This window comes from Mastigoproctus giganteus, chromosome 12 (assembly GCF_048544385.1).
Source record: "Mastigoproctus giganteus isolate SK-2022 chromosome 12, ASM4854438v1, whole genome shotgun sequence".
Classification (NCBI taxonomy): Eukaryota; Metazoa; Arthropoda; class Arachnida; order Uropygi; family Thelyphonidae; genus Mastigoproctus; species Mastigoproctus giganteus.
Window position 1 is genome coordinate 121,184,716 of NC_143586.1, and position 18,673 is coordinate 121,203,388.

At 38.1% G+C, this 18,673-nt stretch overlaps 1 protein-coding gene across 1 annotated transcript in view; it reads right to left on the minus strand.

The window, feature by feature from the left end:
* Nucleotides 1–1,235: 1,235 nt before the first annotated feature.
* Nucleotides 1,236–18,673, minus strand: part of TfIIFalpha (transcription factor IIFalpha) — a 175,224-nt gene continuing 157,786 nt past the window's right edge. Inside the window, exon 12 of the mRNA XM_090386086.1 lies at nucleotides 1,236–1,531. Within this exon, the coding sequence (XP_090242212.1) occupies nucleotides 1,312–1,531 (220 nt within the window). The 3' untranslated portion in view covers nucleotides 1,236–1,311. The remainder of the gene's footprint in view (nucleotides 1,532–18,673) is intronic.

An 18,673-nucleotide genomic window follows, 5' to 3' on the forward strand; every position in this document is an offset into this window, starting at 1 on the left:
GAGACCAGTGATACATTGTTCCACATGCACCAGGGGTCCAAGTTCCTGCCAGTGAAACATGCTCCACACCATACAACCATCTCCACCGGCTTGCACTTTTGATACCATGGATGAAGAGCCTCATGTTGTTGTTGATGCCAAATCCGTACACGACCATCCACAGTGTGGAGTAAATAACGTGACTCATCCGACCAGCACACCTTCCAGTCTTCTAATGTCCAACTTGCATGCTCTTTGCACCAGGCGATTCTTTTATGTTGATGAACCCTGGTTAGGAGAGGATGCCGTAGGGGTCGTCTGCTGGTATAGCCCATACGTGTGACGCATGGTCATGCCAGATATTATTCCGGGTTGGCCCATGTTGTATTGGGTAGTCAACTCTTCAACAGTGCTGAACCTGTACAAGTCATCTGACCTGGCACTCACTTCTAACATCAACCTTTTGCTGACCTTTGCAGTTTTGCCGTCGGGTAGTTATTTGACCATTTAGATGCCAGTCCTGGTACTATTTTAACTACAGCGGCTCTCTAACACCCCACCAGTTCAGCGGAAATCGAGGCACCAGCTCATTGGGCTCCCACAATTTATCCTTTATCAAAGTCCGATAAATCTTTCCTTTTACCCATCACGCTCGGAATTTTACGACCTACTGAACCATCGACACCTCATCTATGCTACATAGGTCGACTAACTGCGCACTCTTGTACCTCGTAGTCAACAGGTCGCATTCAGTTTTCATAGGGGTGATCATAATTCAGTGATCACTTAGTGTGTGTGTGTGTGTATATATATATTTATTATTTTTTTTGTTTGTTTCTCTAAAAATTTGTAAAATTTACATTGAATTGAATTGAACTGAAAATCACCCAAATGTCTGAAAGTATTCATGCTAGTGCCACTGGATTAGGAATCATGGCATTATACACAATGTCTCTTCAACAGACTTGTATATGAAGCACTGATTCATATTGAGCACCCCATCCCCTTTCCATATCATATCCAGAGCACCTGTGTTATTTTATAACACAATAAAATAATACTGTCCAACCTTGTTATTTAGTAAACATTATCTGTATTAAAACAATTTCAAAATCTGTCATAGAAAGTCAGAAAAGCAAGAGACAAAGAAGTCACCAAATACTTTATCACGATATTAAACACAAATGGGAAGACTATTTAAGTTAGTAATCTAAACAGTCTTTCCATTTCTAGTGAAATTTATTAAAGATGTGGCTTTATACACAAAGGATATAATTTAGCTTTCCCAATTGAAATTTTATCTGAAAAAATAAAATAAAATTTACACACATTTCACTGTCCAGCACCAGGTTTTACCGATAAATAAAGCTTTCCTTTGATAGTCTGTTGTTCTGGATTAATCCTTTTCAGCATCTGAGCAATGGTTGTAACTAGCTGCTCACTAGTCATACCAGTCTTTTTACTTTTAAATTTCTGAAGCAATTCTGTGGTTGTCATAGGTTTACGCATTAAATATCTTCGAATAGCATCCTCACTTACACCTTCTCCAAAGCTGAAATCAAAATATGATACATTTTTAAGGAGGCTGAACATAAACATCTTTAACAATACTTTTCATACAAAGACAAAATTATGACATACAAGAAATGCAATATATTGCATTCTAGATAAATAAAACATTTTTTTACTTTATATTTTTTTTTATTAGCTATATGGTGCAAGGAAGCCTGAGGCTTATGCTGCACCAGCCAAAAAAAAAAATTCTCGAGTTACCCCTGAGAGAGAGAGAGAGAGAGAGAGAGAGAGAGAGAGAGAGTCAAAAGTAGAAGGGAATCACCAAGAAGAGAAGAATGATATCCAGCTCAGTGCTCACATCTGGTGAGTATGGGCTGGGTGTGCCAAGCCCATACCAGATGTGAGCCCATTTTAATCTATGTTGCCCATTATCTGTGTCCAGCAAAGTCCACCTTATCTGCCAGAAACAGTGGCCCAACCAAATCAATGGTGTAATGACACCAAAAGCCTGAACAAAAAGAACCAACAAGGAAACCTCCAAATCTACTTCAGGCTTTATTTTTCTCCTGTTCATTTTACTATTAAACAAACACTATTTTTTGTTTGCTTAGTTAGCAACAAACCGTGTAAAGTTCAATTTAATTCTAATTATTTTATTACATACATCACTGAAGAAAACTTCTAGAGAAAAGATTATGATACAAGATTTGTCTTTGTTTAAATTATTACTTTGAAATTTATTTTAGTCTCTTTTTTTTTTTTGCAGCACACAGAATATGCCATAATAAATGTACAGTAATACCCCGAAGTTACGCGATAGGTGGGTCCGACGAAAATCGCGTAAGTCGAATTCACGTAAGTCGGGGTAAAACTTTGCATATAAATACATATAAATTTTGCTTAATTGGGACCAAGGACTAACAAAAACACTAGTTTAGAAGAAAAATATTTAATAAAATTGCAGTTCTTTATACATATTTATACATAAATATTTAATAAAATTGCAGCTCTTTATACAACATATTTAATACAAAATATGTATTAAAAAAAAAATGACTTACGTTAAAAAGTTATTTCGATGTCGATGGCTTCATAAAATCTAACAAATTCGTCTGACGACACAGCAGTTTTTTTCACGCAGAATTTCTTCGTAGCAAGCTAATAATTTTTTTATTCCTTGCTTTGTAGCTATAACGCATTCTTCGTTGGAGTCTATGTTTTCTAAAATTTTTAAGCCCTTTACAATTGAGCCCTTTTCAGTTTTCAACCTCTCAAGTTTGCAATTGTCATGTGCTTTTCGCCGTTGCTTCATTTAGGCCTGTAGCACGTGCAATATCACATGGTCTTTCATTTCGCTCAAAGCGTTTCACAATTTCATATTTTTTCTCTATCGACAGAGGCGGACTGGCCATAATAAATGGCCAGTCCGCCTCTGTCGATAGAGAAAAAATATGATGGTGGGCCAGTGTGATTTTGGCCATAAACCATAGTATGAGGCCACTATAAATTTTCCCGGGTAAGAATTTTTGACCCAGTCCGCCTCTGTTTATCGATAATTGCTTTTCTTTTTCTCTCTGAATCTGCAGTGTCTTCACCAGGACGCTTCCTTTTCACACCTTTTAATTAAGTATTTTACTCATTTTTAGGGAATAAAGCACAATTTCAAAACGAGGAGGCAGGCTTGATACGCATAAACAAAGCTGCGCGCATGTAGCAACTGAATAAACAACACCATAAAGGCAGAGATACACTATTAACACCTCACATTTCTAGGGGTTACTACCATAAAACAATAAAAATCCAGTTGCGTTTCTGCTAGTGAAATCTGTTATAAACTGGTAGTAAACTCGATCTAATTGCATTTGCGATTATACCGATAGCTGGAATTGTGTTGGTTTTTACGTTATTATGGTGAAATGTGTTTCCCCTTCACTGAAAAAAAAAACATAAAAGCAGCAAAGTTGAATTTTGTTCATCTTTCGCTCTCATTCTCCGCCGTTGCACCGTATATCGATAACATATGAAAAACGACCTTGAAGATAGTGGGCGGCCAAACGAAAAAATCAAGAACCGCGTAACTCCGAGTTCGCGTAAGTCGGGGTATTACTGTATTTATAATTTTAAAATTTTGTTTAAATACACTGTTTAAATTATTTATTCTATCAAAAAATAGTTTTAATTTTTTGAAACTTTATTCCATCAGTGCTTTCAGGACGTGATAATTTGATCAAGAATATTCTTATCCTTATGTTTTATATATAATAAGTTAGTTTAAAAATTCGACTTTCATGGTTTTGAGAAAGATAGAAAAAACAACTATCAGGAAGGTGGGAAAATGATTCGCTACTTGGGAAAATATGGAGAAAGTTAAAACATAAGACAAAGATATTTTAGAAGTAAATATTTTTACGATTTGTAAATGAAGGAACTGAAGGTACCACTGAAAAAAAAAAAAGAGGAAAATGTTTGAAATGAAGAGAATTTTTGTTACTATTCCTATTACTGAGGCAGAAAAGATTAAGGAAAATAAAAACTGGAAAATATTTGCCATGTTCAAATGATATAATATATATATAAAATAATGTAATTAATTAATATAAGATAGTATATAACACAAAACATTTATAAGAGAACTGTAAAGCATTCTAAATCAAATTATATAAATAAGTGGTAAAAACTTGACTATATCTGACATGAGATGTTGCTATCATCTGATAAAATCTGTATAAGGCTCAATTAGATGGGTAAAACATTGATGGTGTTCATTACTAAAAGATTCCCATTCAATTAAAATGTGCTGAACTGTTAAAATGGTATCACAGTATCTACACATGGAATGATCATCCACTCTCGGCAGAAAGGAATGCGTGAAGCGACAATATCCTATGAGTATCCAAGCAAGCACTACTTCCTACCAGAGAGTCCTGTACTGACTAGACTGCCAAGGTGTAATTACAGCTTAATTTAGTATAGTTTATTTGCAGCATGCCCATACCAAGATTCTTGCCATGATAAATTTATTAAGCATTACACACTTGTAGTCTGCATAGAGGACTAATAAGCAGATTTTAAGGCATTGCTAATTTGGCTGTTGCATAAATAGCAAATGATTTAGATGCTGCTAAATCATCAAATGTGACCAATATGAGATCACACTCAATGATTATATTGATTATATTATCAGTGTTTATACCATACATCTTTGGTATCGGTGGGCCAAATTATATTATATGATCCAAAGCAGTTCTATTGCATTTAGCTCTATGGTATATATATTATAATCATATGAGGAGTGTGATTGCAGACAGTGTATATTGGGAAAATACAAGCAGATCTCACAGATAATTCACACTTCAAGCCACCTGTATACCATATCAAGAAGTCAGAATATTCAACCAATACATAAACAGAGATGAAAGCTGTTCAGCCAATTAATAAGAGCCAAGTCTCACCATGGAAGCTGCATACCCCCAGTAATGAAGAATCTGTGTAGCAGACATGGATACATACATTACCTAATGTAAAGTTTAACCTGAGCTAGCTGTTGTAGCTTGATACCAAAGGGACAATTGGAAGTTCTGAGCATGTTATACAGATTTACATGTGGCATAAAAATGGATGTCTGTGTGGGATGGTCTGGCAATGATTTTATTTTTATGGCATGCTGCAATGACAACTGATGTTTTTGAGGCATTAATGGTGGTTCACTGGTTTCCACATAAAGACTTTGAATGGGTGAAATACAAAATGCTCTGGTGGCACTTCACGTGGTTCTGTGGTGGACTGGATCATGTCAACAAATAATGGAATTTTTAATAGAGGAATACACTTAGAAACAATACTCAAGTTTAGAGCAGACACATGCTCAATAAAGGTGTAATTATATAAGAGAAAGAAGAACTCTTTATTATATACAGAAAGCACACTGCTGTATACAACTCCCTTCACGGCTACAAGCCAGCAGTTTACATAAAGGAAATCGCACAACATAATAAACACACAATAAAAAAAGAAAAAGAAAAGCATTATGACTCCTGAAAGGTTTGAACTCTGGGATGATGGATTCAAGGCAGTGATGAATAGGTCTCCGGGAGCAGGTTCTAAGGTCCTCTGACGCAGTTATGGGAAGGAAGTCGACCGAGTACTTTCTGCTTATATTCCTTGTTGACTGCGAATTTGTAGAGGTCGCTGTCCAAGGACTGTATATCTTGCAGCATTTGCACAGGTAGGAACCGATCAGCTAGCTTTAACTGGTTTGGAATGGCCTGTAAGATTGGATTAGCCCTAAGGCTTGGGACCGGGATCCTCCATCTGCAGTTAGCCCAGAAATCTGGCACTGAAATAATGGCGACCATTGTTTGTTATTTGGTTTTTAGGAGCATTAGCAACTAAGGCCATATTGCTCCGGGATATGCGGTGGTCATTCCCTGACCTTTCTGTATCCTCCGTATTTGGTGGTGACGGGTTCGAACCCCGGTCTAATCAAGAAACGTGTGTTACGCACTGGTGCTCCTTCTCACCTGGCTATGGAGACGCCGCCGACCATCATTTTGATGGCAAAGACGAGTCTTCTCTCGTGAATGATGTCAGGAAGACGTCTCATGTTGAGAGCTGCCGCCATCTGGGTGGTCCTTGGTGTAGGGGGAAGCCGAAATTTCCATATGGCCCACTTCAGTAGCCAGAATTCCCCCGCGAAAATCCATCTAAGATGAGTCATAGCAGTTGAAGTCCAGACTTCGGCGCCATAGAGTATGACTGGATAAACACATCTTAATATATCTGCACCCAACAGCCTGGTCATGGACATGCATTAGTTGTTGTTTAATCATCCACCGGAGTCGACAGAACTTTATTTGCAAGTGGTCTATGTGCGGTAGAAAGGAGAGCTTTTGATCAAAAATAACACCCAGATCTGTATGTTGTTGGATGGTAGAAATCGCAGATCCTCTTAAAATGGGTTGTACTATTGTTGGACTCTGTTTGAGAGAGAAAGTCAACTGTTTTGACTTCTCAGGATTGATTTGAAGTCCGAAACCGGAGAGGAAGGCCTCAAGGTTCCGGATTTTCTGAAGGATTAAGGTATTGATGTATTCAGCAGTGTCTCCAGGGCTGATGGGAGTAAACAGTTTTATGTCATCGGCAAAGGTGAGGATGTCAGTTCGGCCTGTCACAAATGGCACGAGAACAGCTGTGAACAAGATTCCGGACAGGACCCCTGCCTTGTGAGACTCCAGCTGTAATAGTCCTGGTATAGTGCAGATTGCCATCGCGCACAATAATGGTCCTGTTCTCCAGCATTGTCTGAATGAACCAGAGCATGTCTCCACCAATGACGTAATACTCACGTAGTCGCCTTGCCAATGCGTGAACGGATACGGAATCAAATGCTGCCTGGATATCGATACACGTAACGGTGCTCAAATGCCTCGAGGATCTTGGTAGTGGTGGTGACTAGATTTGTAGCAGTGGATCTTGACTGGGTAGCACAGTGGATCTGCGGTAGCTGTTGTGGCATAATTTGGATGGTTAATGTTCTTAGAAGAGATTTCTCAAAGAGCTTTAATATGCATGATGCAGAGGAAATTGGACGGAAGTGACTGGGCTGAGAAGCAGAGCGTATTTTCGGCAGCGGTCTTACTAGATAGACATGCCACATAGGAGGAAAAAAATTTTGATTAAGGATCTTTTTAAATAACGACAGGATAGGATCAACAACAAATGTACTGAGGCATTTCAGCATAAACTGAGGAATTCCATCGGCACCTGATGCAGCCGTAGGTACTAAGCTATTCATTGCATCGATCAGCTGGTATTTGGTGAGGTGAACTGAATTTAAGGGGTCTGTCGAAATCGGATTAATTGGGAATTCCATTGGCATAGTGGATTCTGGCTGAGCAGCGAACCTAGTTATATGGTCGAGCCAGCTGCTCATATATGAGTGAGTCAATGGCATCCTCTGATTGGATTCTATGGAAGGACTTCCCCTTATTTATGGTATTCTCTAGGTGAAGTTTTACTGCCTCCCTCTTGTTCCGAATAAAAAGCGCCCTAGCTCGGGAATAGGCAGTTCTGTCCGAGGGTGAGCCAGAGTTTATCCACTTTTTGTGCAAATTCTGTTAAACATGGAAACTTTCAGAGACTTTCGGATTCCACCAGGCCTTTGAATGCTCTGTGATGGTTGGTTTCTTTGTTGCAGCATAGAGAGAAACAGTGGCTATCCATCTTGTCATCAGATCAATCCCGAGTTCGGGATCACATTCCTCAAGGACATCCCATGGGATTGCTTGAGCCGCATAAACACACTTTTCAGGATTAAGGTATTTGGGTGCTGTAATTGTTTTGGTTGTGACTTTCCTTCTTCCAGAAGTGATGGGCATTTCTATTTGCACAGAGAGAATAATGGGGTTATGATCAGACTGAATGTTGCTTGTAGGGTTTTGATTAGCCACACAATTTGCTGACACGAACGCAAGGTCTAATGTGCTTTCGCCCCTCGTGGGTGGTGTGCTAACCAGTTTGAGACCTAATATACCTAGATGCTGACTCAGTCTCCTCTTGAGGTTTCCCTGAGTATTCGGGAGTTTGAAATCCCCACACACGACGTGTTTCAGTGATGAATGGAGATGGTTAAGCAGCCAACTGAGGAGTTCATCAACTACTTGTGTGTCTGGAACCGGTGGGATATACACTGCAACAATGTCGAGAGAATTGTTCTGGCTGTTATTGTTTTTAGTGTAACTAGAACTGCCTCGAAAGAGTCAGACTGGCTCGATGCTGAGTGGAGGATAGAAAATACCAGCTCAATGAAAAAAATTGCAACTCCTCCTCCCCTGCGGTTTTCTCTAGACGTGCACAAGATCTGATACCTTGCAGGCCAAGTAGAGGAAAGTGTTTCTTCATTGGGGTCAAGCCTATGTGACTATCTGCTCCCCAAAAATTGCAGGAGACAGCACAGAGCATGTTTAAACTTCTCATGCATTCCATTCTAAGTTGACAAATATGGTGGATAAAAGTCAGCTTCTGATCAAAAATTAGTCCTAGAAATTTTGTTTCCATTACCACCTGGAATAGAATTCTCTCCAAGCTTGAACCCATTACACAATGACCAGGAACTAAAGTGGTTAATAGCTTATTACAATTGTGATTCAATAACTCTGATTCATTACAAGAGTGACAGAGAATGCAAATATCATTCATGTTGAGAATAAGCATCACTATTTACTGATGGAAGTTGTTCTGTAAGTTTACTTTGCAAAAAAACCATAACACTGAGGACAGAGCCTTGAGGAACAACACCCCAATATCCATATCTTCCTCAGGATAAAGATCCAAAATAGGATCATTTACACTTTTTATTTTTATTTGCCTCCACGGCACCTCTGTATCCCACTGATTACAGGCTGGATCTTGGTGGAGGTGTTTCTTTTGATGTTAGGGTGCAAGACAGACTGAAATATCAGTTTGTGTTGACACTGAACACTATCAAAAACACATGAGAAAGTGTTCTGCATCAACATGAACTGATATTTCTACTAGTATTCACTAGCATTACCTGTTTACCTTACCCCACAAAGGGATATTCTGATTTTATGAATTTATTTCTCATCTTTCCATCTTTGGCATGGTCTAAATATGCAAGGTGTGTCCTGCCATAATTCAAAAATTCAAGGATACTAGTGAACAGGCAGAGCATACCTTGATATCATGTTCCTTTCCTTCATAGCAGGCACAAGTGGAGGAACCACAAAATATCATCTGAGAGTTACCATATTTTTGACACCTGGAACACTGCAACATTGAACCTTACAGAAGAGTTCAGATATCCTACATGGAAATAGGTGGTTTAGGATAAGAACTGTAGTTGGAACCTTCCTTACGCATGGATATTTTCTTAACAGCTGTTAAGAGAATTAACACCTCTTAGTATCTCAAATCAGTCCATATCTCCCCTTCAGATGTTTCAAGATCCCACACTCAGCAACTACATCATGTGATGTGCAGTGTTACTTTAACTTGAATACCTTCAGGAGTTGTTGCTTGGTGCAGCAGTTCAGAATTTCATACTGAGTTTCTACAAAAATGTTCCCTGATAATTTTACTGACTTTGGAAAACCGGGCAGCCATTCAATACCCTTCTGAAATACTCTTCTGGCTAATAGCATATCACCACTCTCATTTATCTTGTTTCCTACTATCTGGAAATGCTCGTCATGTACAGGTCACTTTTGACAAGTACCATGACCCACACCCACCAACACCGCTACTCTCCTTCTGTCCTTTTTAAGGTCATTATATTGTTATATAGCGAAGCACTATATAACAATATAATGACCATAAAAATGGTCATTATATCGGAAGAATGTTATATTGATCGCTCATAAAATCAGCAACAACACAAAAGCTTGAACATTTAATGTAATTCAACTAATACAATATAGTATAATCTTATTTACAATGTGTACTATAGTATTGATTATAGAGTGCAGTAAGGTTACAATTAAATTGTAAATTTCACTACATAGGCTACATACCTAACTTAACCTAACAATAGCTAAGACCTAACAAGAGAATTGTTTCATAGTTAAAATGATCTGTCAAAACACTGTTTCGATGGTAGAGGATGTTTTAAAAGAGAATTATAAAGGTGTGCAATAGCAGTTATTTCACTTTTGTAGTTAGGCTGCGCTTGAAAAAAAAAAAAAAAAAAATCAACGTACAAGTTCTATTCCTTGACAAGCAGCTTTCACTGAAACTTCGTGTTCAACCACAGTAGGTTCCTCATCTTCATCGCTACAAATTTCAGAAGATTCCATTACGTCTGCAATGAGTTCCTCTTCATGCATATCCTGAAATGTTCAATGGCTGCATCCACTTCTGTGTAATCTTTGAAGCTTAAGTTTTCCTGTAAGTTTAGGTGATGACACACATGCTAAAATATTTCTTCCCTATTATCGGACTGTTCTTTGCAATTAATAGAGAAAGAAGCATGCAAAACATAATGCATCATTCAAGGTGGTAAATCTAGTACATTTGAAGCAGTTGGCAATCACTTTTTCATTAAATTCATCCCATGGTAAAATGCAAATACAATGCCTACAAGATGTCGATTTTACACTGAATTTTGCTTTCAATACATAGCACAATTTTGTTTAATAGCATTATTCTGTAGTTTTTCTTAAAACACTGGATTACACCTTGATCAAGTGACTGAAGAATATTTGGTGGTAGGCACTTGATAGTGATTGCACATAGGTCGTTTACTTGACAATGAGGGGTGCAGTTATCCACAAAAAGCAAAATTTTTCTATTCTTCTCACTCATCCTGCAATCTGAGTCTCTGATCCATTCTTTGTATATTTGTGATATCATCCATGCATTTTGGTTTGCTCGATACACAGTTGGTAATGTCTTCAAACCTTTAAAGCATTGAGGCTTCTGGGCTTTCCCAATGATTAAAAGAGGAAGCTTTTCTGTGCCAGACATGTTTGCTACTAGGAGAATGGCAATCTATTGTTTGGCCTTTTTTTCCGCCATTAACATTTCTCGCCTTTAAATGTAAGTGTTTTATCTGGTAGCAATTTAAAAAAAAGAATCCAGTTTCATCAGCATTGAAGATATCATTGTGGTCGTATGTTAGCAAAACATTTTTTAAATGATTTTCCTTCCATCCCTTTGTAGCGTCAATCTCCATGGTGGCACTTTTTTGAAAGACAGGCCATGATGAGTCTTAAATTTCTGGAACCATTCATCTGAACTTTTAATCTCTTCAATATCCACATTTGATGTGCAAATAATTCAGCCTTGGCTTTTAAAAGATTACCAACTACAGGAAAATTTTTTGCACACATCATCATTAGCCATTCCAAAAATTCCTTTTCAAGATCTGGATACTTCACCTTTTGTTCTCGAATCCTACCCAGTGCAGCAGATTTCTCTGAACTTTCAATCTTTTTTCTGATCTTTCAGAATAGTGAACCGAGTACTCTTAGGAATGCCAAACTGTTTGTTAATGTCAGTCTTAGAATACACACCATTACCTACAGAATGCAAAATCCTAATTTTATCTGTAATTGGCAAAGCTATCCGCTTTCTTTGAGTCATACCAATAAACATACACTCTAATTAATGAAATTAACTTCTAGCTGATGCTCATTTCATTACAACACTGTGAGAAAAGAGCATGGGAAATCTTAACAAATTATTTCTCACAGTCACTGCTAGCTCGTCAATTACTTCAATATTTTTGAAGCATTTTGTCATTTTTAAATGCAAATATTGTAATAAAGAAGTAAAAATTCAGACTAAGAGGTAGAAATTTATAGTCGTTATAGAGAAATCCTTTTATTTACAATATTGTTACATTGAATGTAAAATAGCATTAGGTTAATTAGAAATTAGACATTTAACAAAGAGGGTCGCTATAAAGAGCTTCAACTGCATTTTGTACATGTGATAACAAAATTCATTGTCCCCTATTTCTGAGTGATACCAAGTTTCTATTAGCCATATTATGTCAGCATTAGTTTTATTCTACTCAGGAATTCACTCACTCATTTTACTGACAGCACTACACATTACTAGAGGCACAGCTCAGATTAAGTGTTATTGTATTGATTACCATCCAACACATCCATTGTTATTTAAATTTGTTGAGCTAGCATTACTTTCTCATTCATTTAAATCATTGCTGTGCCCTGCACTTTGGTCTTCATACAAAAATCCTCGAGATGCATGCAAGTGTTATGTTGATCCACATCACAAATACATATCTCTATATAACCCATCACTCTGACTAGCAGTTTCCTTGGACTGTTCAGATCTCAATAACATTGTCAAAGACCCTTCTACAGCACTATTGTTGAAATAGTATTCTATTTCTACAAAACAGGTTCCATTTAACTACTTGTGCAGCCCATGCTGATAAAAATATTCCTGCCCAAAGCTTTGAAGAGTCCATTAAATCTTGACGTAACCTACAAGGCTTTCACAGCATACAATCCCTTTTCTCATAATTGGATAGAACTGTAGAAACATTCTGAGCTAACTTGCTACATTTTTTCATCATGCTCCTGTACTTATCCAGCTGGTCTTCAGTTTGTTTGCACTAAATATCGATAGTTCCCGTATGAATAATAATATTCTCATTACCATCCTTGAAAACTGATAGTCTATTGGTAACATCAGCAGTTTCAGGTCCTGACAGAGATTGGCTTGAGGTCAAGGTATGCAATGTCTCATTACAAAAAATGATACCTGTTTTCCTGAACAGTCTTCAATAAAATCAGTAACAATAGTAACAGTCTTCCAATAAAATAATCTCTTTTAACTAGAGCAGAATGCAGTAGTTTCTAAGACATCTCCTCTTGGCAGCTTGTTGGTCACTATTCTGTAGACAACTCCCCAAGGGTTATTGTTTCCAGTGGTTCTCACCAAGTGACTCCAGCATTCCTTTTTCTTGTCCCTTATGAGGGCTGTATACTGATTCCTGAGAGTTCTATAAGAATCTCTCAGAGCATCCACCTCATTTTGTAGCCAAGATGTTCTGGCTCTTTGAAAGTTTCTCCTCCCTGGTGCACCCTTCTCCTGAGTATAGTCAGTTCAGGGCACCACCAGGGGACTGCCTGCTTCCTCAGTTTTTTCCATGGGATAGACAGGTCTGCTTTTTTTTTATAAATGTTTGTCATAATCAAGTGCTTGCTTGTCTGGGCTACAGTTGCTTGATCTAGACCACTCATTTTCCTGTCTTTGCAGCGGAGCTGCTATGTTCTGCAAGAATCTGCCAGTTTGCCTTTTTGAGGTTATACCTTTTGATATCCAACAAGGAGTGTTGGGGTGTTTGTAACTGCCTGTTTAGTTTGAAGATGGCTCTATGATCCGATGTGGTCCAGACCGGCTGGACACACCAGTCTGTAATTTTATAAGCTATTGAACTGGTGGCAAGAGTAACATCAATGTCACTCTCCCCCATGGTACTGCTAAAAGTTGGGAGGTTACTTGGTTGGTTTAGCACTTGAAAGGGTGAGGTGGCTATATAGTCTGAAAGTATCTGGCCATTGTGTGTGTGCCTGTTCTGTATTCCATATGGCTATGCCATAAGGGTGATTGGCAGTTGACATCAGCACACACTATGTTATTTGCAGTAAGTAACAAGTCTATGACTGCTTGTAGGTATTCAATAGCTGGATTTATATCTTCACCTGGTCTAGAATATAGTGAAATAATGTAAAACTGTCCTACAGAACTGGTGATATGGGCACACACTGCCACAGGAGAGCAGAGGTGATCCACCTTTGTGACTGTAAGGTCAGTATTTTTAACTACTATTGTTGTAGAAGGGACACCTGAGGTGTATCCTATTATTTTATAGCCCCTTAGGTATCCTTGAACCCTACCCATATGTGTGTAGGGCTCTTGGAGTACCAAGATATTTATATTATTTTCTTCCAATTTGAGTTTGATCTGATCTACAACGGCTGTTGCTCTTTGAGCATTCAACTGGACAAGATTTAGAGCCCTAGTCACATTTATGTTTTCAATTTGGCCCATAGTTGGTCCTAGATTGTATAAGCTTTACCATTTTTTTTTATAACAGGGGCATTTATCATCCCTAATAATACTATGTGCATAGTCAGTCAGCTGTGCTACTTTACAGGTAGCACATTTTGGCTGCTGATTTTTATTTTGGCAGTTCTTGTAATCGTGACCAGTGACTGAACAGTGGTCACAGACAGGGGAATTCTGACTGCAGTCTCTGGCAATATGGCCATATTTATGACAGTTAAAGCACTTCTGTACAGGAAAGAATTCCCTGAATTTATGGCTGATCCAGCCAGCATAGGCTCTTTGCTGTCCTTGTAGGTTTTTCCAAATTCTAGGTGACACTTCCACAATGACATTGAATTGCCCATTTCTTTTGTTTTTGTCCCTCTTTTTAGAAATTCTTTGGCAAACTCATCCAGTTCCATTATATTGATAAAGTTTTTGTTGTAGAAATGGTAGTTGGTTGGTGGAACAGACTTCCATCCTTTGTTGTGGAAGTTGATAGCCTAAATAAATTTAAGGCTCAGATAGACAGGTATTTTGAACGGAGGGGTGAAATGGGAGTGGTTTTTTTTTTTTTTTTTTTTCCCGGCTGATGCTGCATAAGCTTGCTTTCTTGCATCATATGCCTCTACTAATGCATGCTAATCCAACATAAGTCTTTCCAGAGTTGTCTCAGGGATGTCAAATATAATAATGTTAGGGTTCCTGCCCCTTGGCTTTTCTGTTTGCACTCCTCGTTTTACTACTTCTGGGTTGGTTTCAAAGAGCTTTAATATGCTTCAATCTTTTTAACATCCTCTTTATTTGTTACTTCAATTAAAACTTTTATTTTTCTCATGTTATTCACTTTTATTTCTTTCAAATGAGGTTTCAATTTTGTCATGACAGTATCCCTGACTGCCTCACTGGATTTGTATGTAGAGTCAGGCTTAGCCTTTATAATGATTATGTTTGTTTCTTTTACCTTTGGTATTTCCTTAGTTTTATTGTTGGTTTGTTTAGTTTGTGATGAATCTGCTTTGGTGGCCCTTGCTACTTGGGCATAAGTCAAAATATTTATTTCTTTATAATTATTCTTCTCTTCAGTCACCGTTTCTACTTTTGCTTTCAATACTTTGTTTTCTGTATTAAGTTCAACCACTATGTTCCAAAACAGACCAGCAGTTCACTATCTGCAATCTTGTTGTAGATGTAATCCTATTTGTCTGTTTATAAAGAAACTCTTCTAGGAACAGTTTAATTTCTTTAATTTGTCTTATGGGATCCTCTATTTGATTTATAAGCTGAAATTTCCTCTCCTCCTCTGTTTTTGTTACCTGTGGCTCTAAATTATCATTCTCCTTTTGATCTGTATTTTCTACCTGGTTTTTGCCTTTTCTAGCCTGTTTTACACTAAAGTGGCAAGATTTGAAGTCTTCGTTTATAATCTCTTCATTGTTTAGTACCTCTATCCCACAATCAGGCAGGTCCTTCAAGTCAAGATCGGAATATTTTTAGATTTTTCAGTTTTTTCCAGTTTTGGTCTTAGCCAGTCATTTTGCTGTTATTATAACATTCCTTATATCCAGAGGAGTAATTTAAGGTATATTTTATCATCATGGGCCTATTAAAACCCAAGATGCAATGTTTTCCAGTTTTGGCGGGAAAACAGTCACACACAAAGAAAGATACTCTTTATACGCAAGAATATGTTTAATCTAAGTGAAATTCACATTTCCCCTCACAAATAAAGTGTATCCAGCTAATTTGATTGACAAATTTATCCCAATTTTTGGAATTTTGAGGTGTTGCAATATCAAAATTGGCAATAGTAGGATCACTACAGCTAATGCTGTAACAATCTACTTCACGTAAACGCATTCAAAAAACCAACAATAGCTAAAAACAACTATAACTAACAAGCTTACTGAATAATGCTGGTTGTTTTCATCTGTACACAACATGAAGAATCCAAATTCTATGGTTTTTGAAACTGGAAAAATCAAAGAAATCCTCCCTGCTGCTGTCGGTCCTTATCCGCCGTTTACATCAAGTGGAGCTTCTTGCAGATTCAGACGTGGACATATGTATATGTAAGATGTGGACGTGTGTGTGTGTGTGTATATACTGGTTCAGGGTGGTTCCCAGGCAAATGCCCATCTCCACCTAAATCATTTAAAACAGAAAATCTGTAAAGTGGACCTGATAAATAAAAAGATAGCTAAGAAATAAGAAGACAAAACATATTTTTGAAAAGAGAAGTAAAAAAAAAAAAAAAAAATTTTAAGTTAAGTTCATAATCTAAGTTAAGTTAAGTGTATAAACAAGAAATTTTGAATAGAAAAGAATAAAAGTAAATATAAGAGAGATGTTTGTAAGTGTAGTATGTTGTTTATGTCAGGTCACTTTGCCATCAGAAAGCAGCTGAACTCTTCAACTGCAATCTGATGCCCAACCCTGGCACGTGGAGCCGGACCTGGTTCTATCTTTAAAAGCTGAAGCGCCAAAGCGCAATTAAACACTCAACAGAGAGAGTGCTAGACTGTTGAGCGCCAGCTGTCCAGCCTTGGGCCGCCCAAACCCAAGAACTGAACAACAACCGAACAAAAAAAAAAAAAAAAAAAACCACTTAAGTGGTCCATGCCCAGGAGCCCCAGACCCAACCAAAAGCTTCCAGGTCTGAAGCTCCCAAGCCCTGATGCAATCAATGAAGATTCTGGTTGTAGAAGGCCAATTTAATGTCCGTGAGGTTTCGTATGATAGATCTTTTAGGGAACACAGCATTTGCATACTCTTGTAAGGCCTGAAAGTTGTTAACTCCTTGCACCAATGTATGTACGTTATCTTCATTAAAATTAGCTATCTGTTTTCCCAAAAGACACCGTTCAGCATTATAATAAGGACAAGAGAACAAAATATGCTGCCAAGTCTCTGCCGCTCCACAAGAACACCATGGATCCGGCTCCAACCCAAGAGAATACAGTTTATCTCTGATCGATCCATGACCTGTTAGCAAAAAAACTGGTATACATAGACGGACAGAACCACGACGACACCGGTTCAGTAATGGAAAAATCTGCCACAGGAATGATCTTCCTGGTTATCTCTCCCACCTCTGAAGAACTCCACCGTGCTCTCCATATTCCGACCAACCCAGTCCAAATTCGAAGTTTCTCCTCCTTAACTGTAGCTGTAAGATTCAATGACATCCCTAGATGTCATTGAATCTTACAGGAATACCTTTCCGCATCGCATACATCATTCCTCTATAGACCACATATAAATCCAGAGGTAACAATCCAGCAATCACCTGAAGTGCCACCGTAGAAACTGTCCATGGTGCATACAAATAAGTCAGTATCATAGAACGTTGCAACGACATTAACTTACATTGGATTCTGGCCTTGAACACATCCGCAATCCATACACCGGCAGCATAAGCAATAATTGGTAAAAAGATCGTCTTGTAATATAAACTCAGTTTTTTTACTAAGACCCCATTCTCTTCTTGAAATTCGTACAACTGAGCAAATAAACTTCTTTATTTTGTCATTCAAATGTGCAACATGTAAATGGAACCTCATCCTATCATCCAGTATCACCCCCAAGTACTTAATGTTGGACACAAAAGGAATTTGCCTTCCGTTTAACACTACTCTAGGTGGGCGGTTATAATTAAAATGATTTTTAAATACCATGAATTTAGTTTTTGTGGATGAAATTTTCAACTTGTTCAAGGCAGCCCAATCAGCAAGGTCCACCAAAACTTCCTGTATTCTATGCTCCAACACAATTCTAGATCCGCCCAGGACCCCCACAATCAAATCATCCGTGTACACCACACGGAAACAACTTATAGCTAGACTTCTGCAACCACTGATCCAGTACAGCATTCCAAAAAATTGGACCCAGCACTGATCCCTGTGGACATCCTCGGCCTACATAATAGCTATACATTAAGTGCTTCGCACATACCTTTACCAATCTATCTCTAAAATATGAACGTATTACTCCATATAAATACCGGTCACAGCCAGACCTCCTCAAAACACTCAGGACACTCTCCCACCACACAGAGTCAAAAGCACCTTCAAAATCTACAAACACAACCAAAACATATTTCTCGGAAGAGGACTTCACATGATTAATTAATGACAACATTGCCTCCTCGGTCGAATGACCCTTCTTGAAGCCAAACTGAAAATTCGACATAGCATTAGCAACAGTCAGGACGTCAACTATTCTAGGAAGCAATAACCTCTCGAACAGCTTACCGAGGTTTGATAAAAGCGAAATTGGCCTCTAAGCTCGAGGATCGTCACGAGGCTTACTGGGCTTGTGTAGAATCTTGAGAAGAGCCACTTTCCACGATCTCAGGAACACTCGCTCCAACAAACATTTATTATACATTTTGAGCAATACATCTGGGCAGACCTCGAAAAACTTCAACACAATTTTATTTTCTAAGAGATCCAACCCTGGACATTTTTTAGTGTTCAACCTCGCGGTGGCTATCCCCAGCTCAAACAACGAAAACAAACTTATCTCCGATGAACCATCATACACTAGATTACTCAGACGTATTCTGGCCTGATCAACTGTATCCGACTCCAACACATCCTCAGGAAAAAGTTCCCCAACTATCCGTTGAACAGTA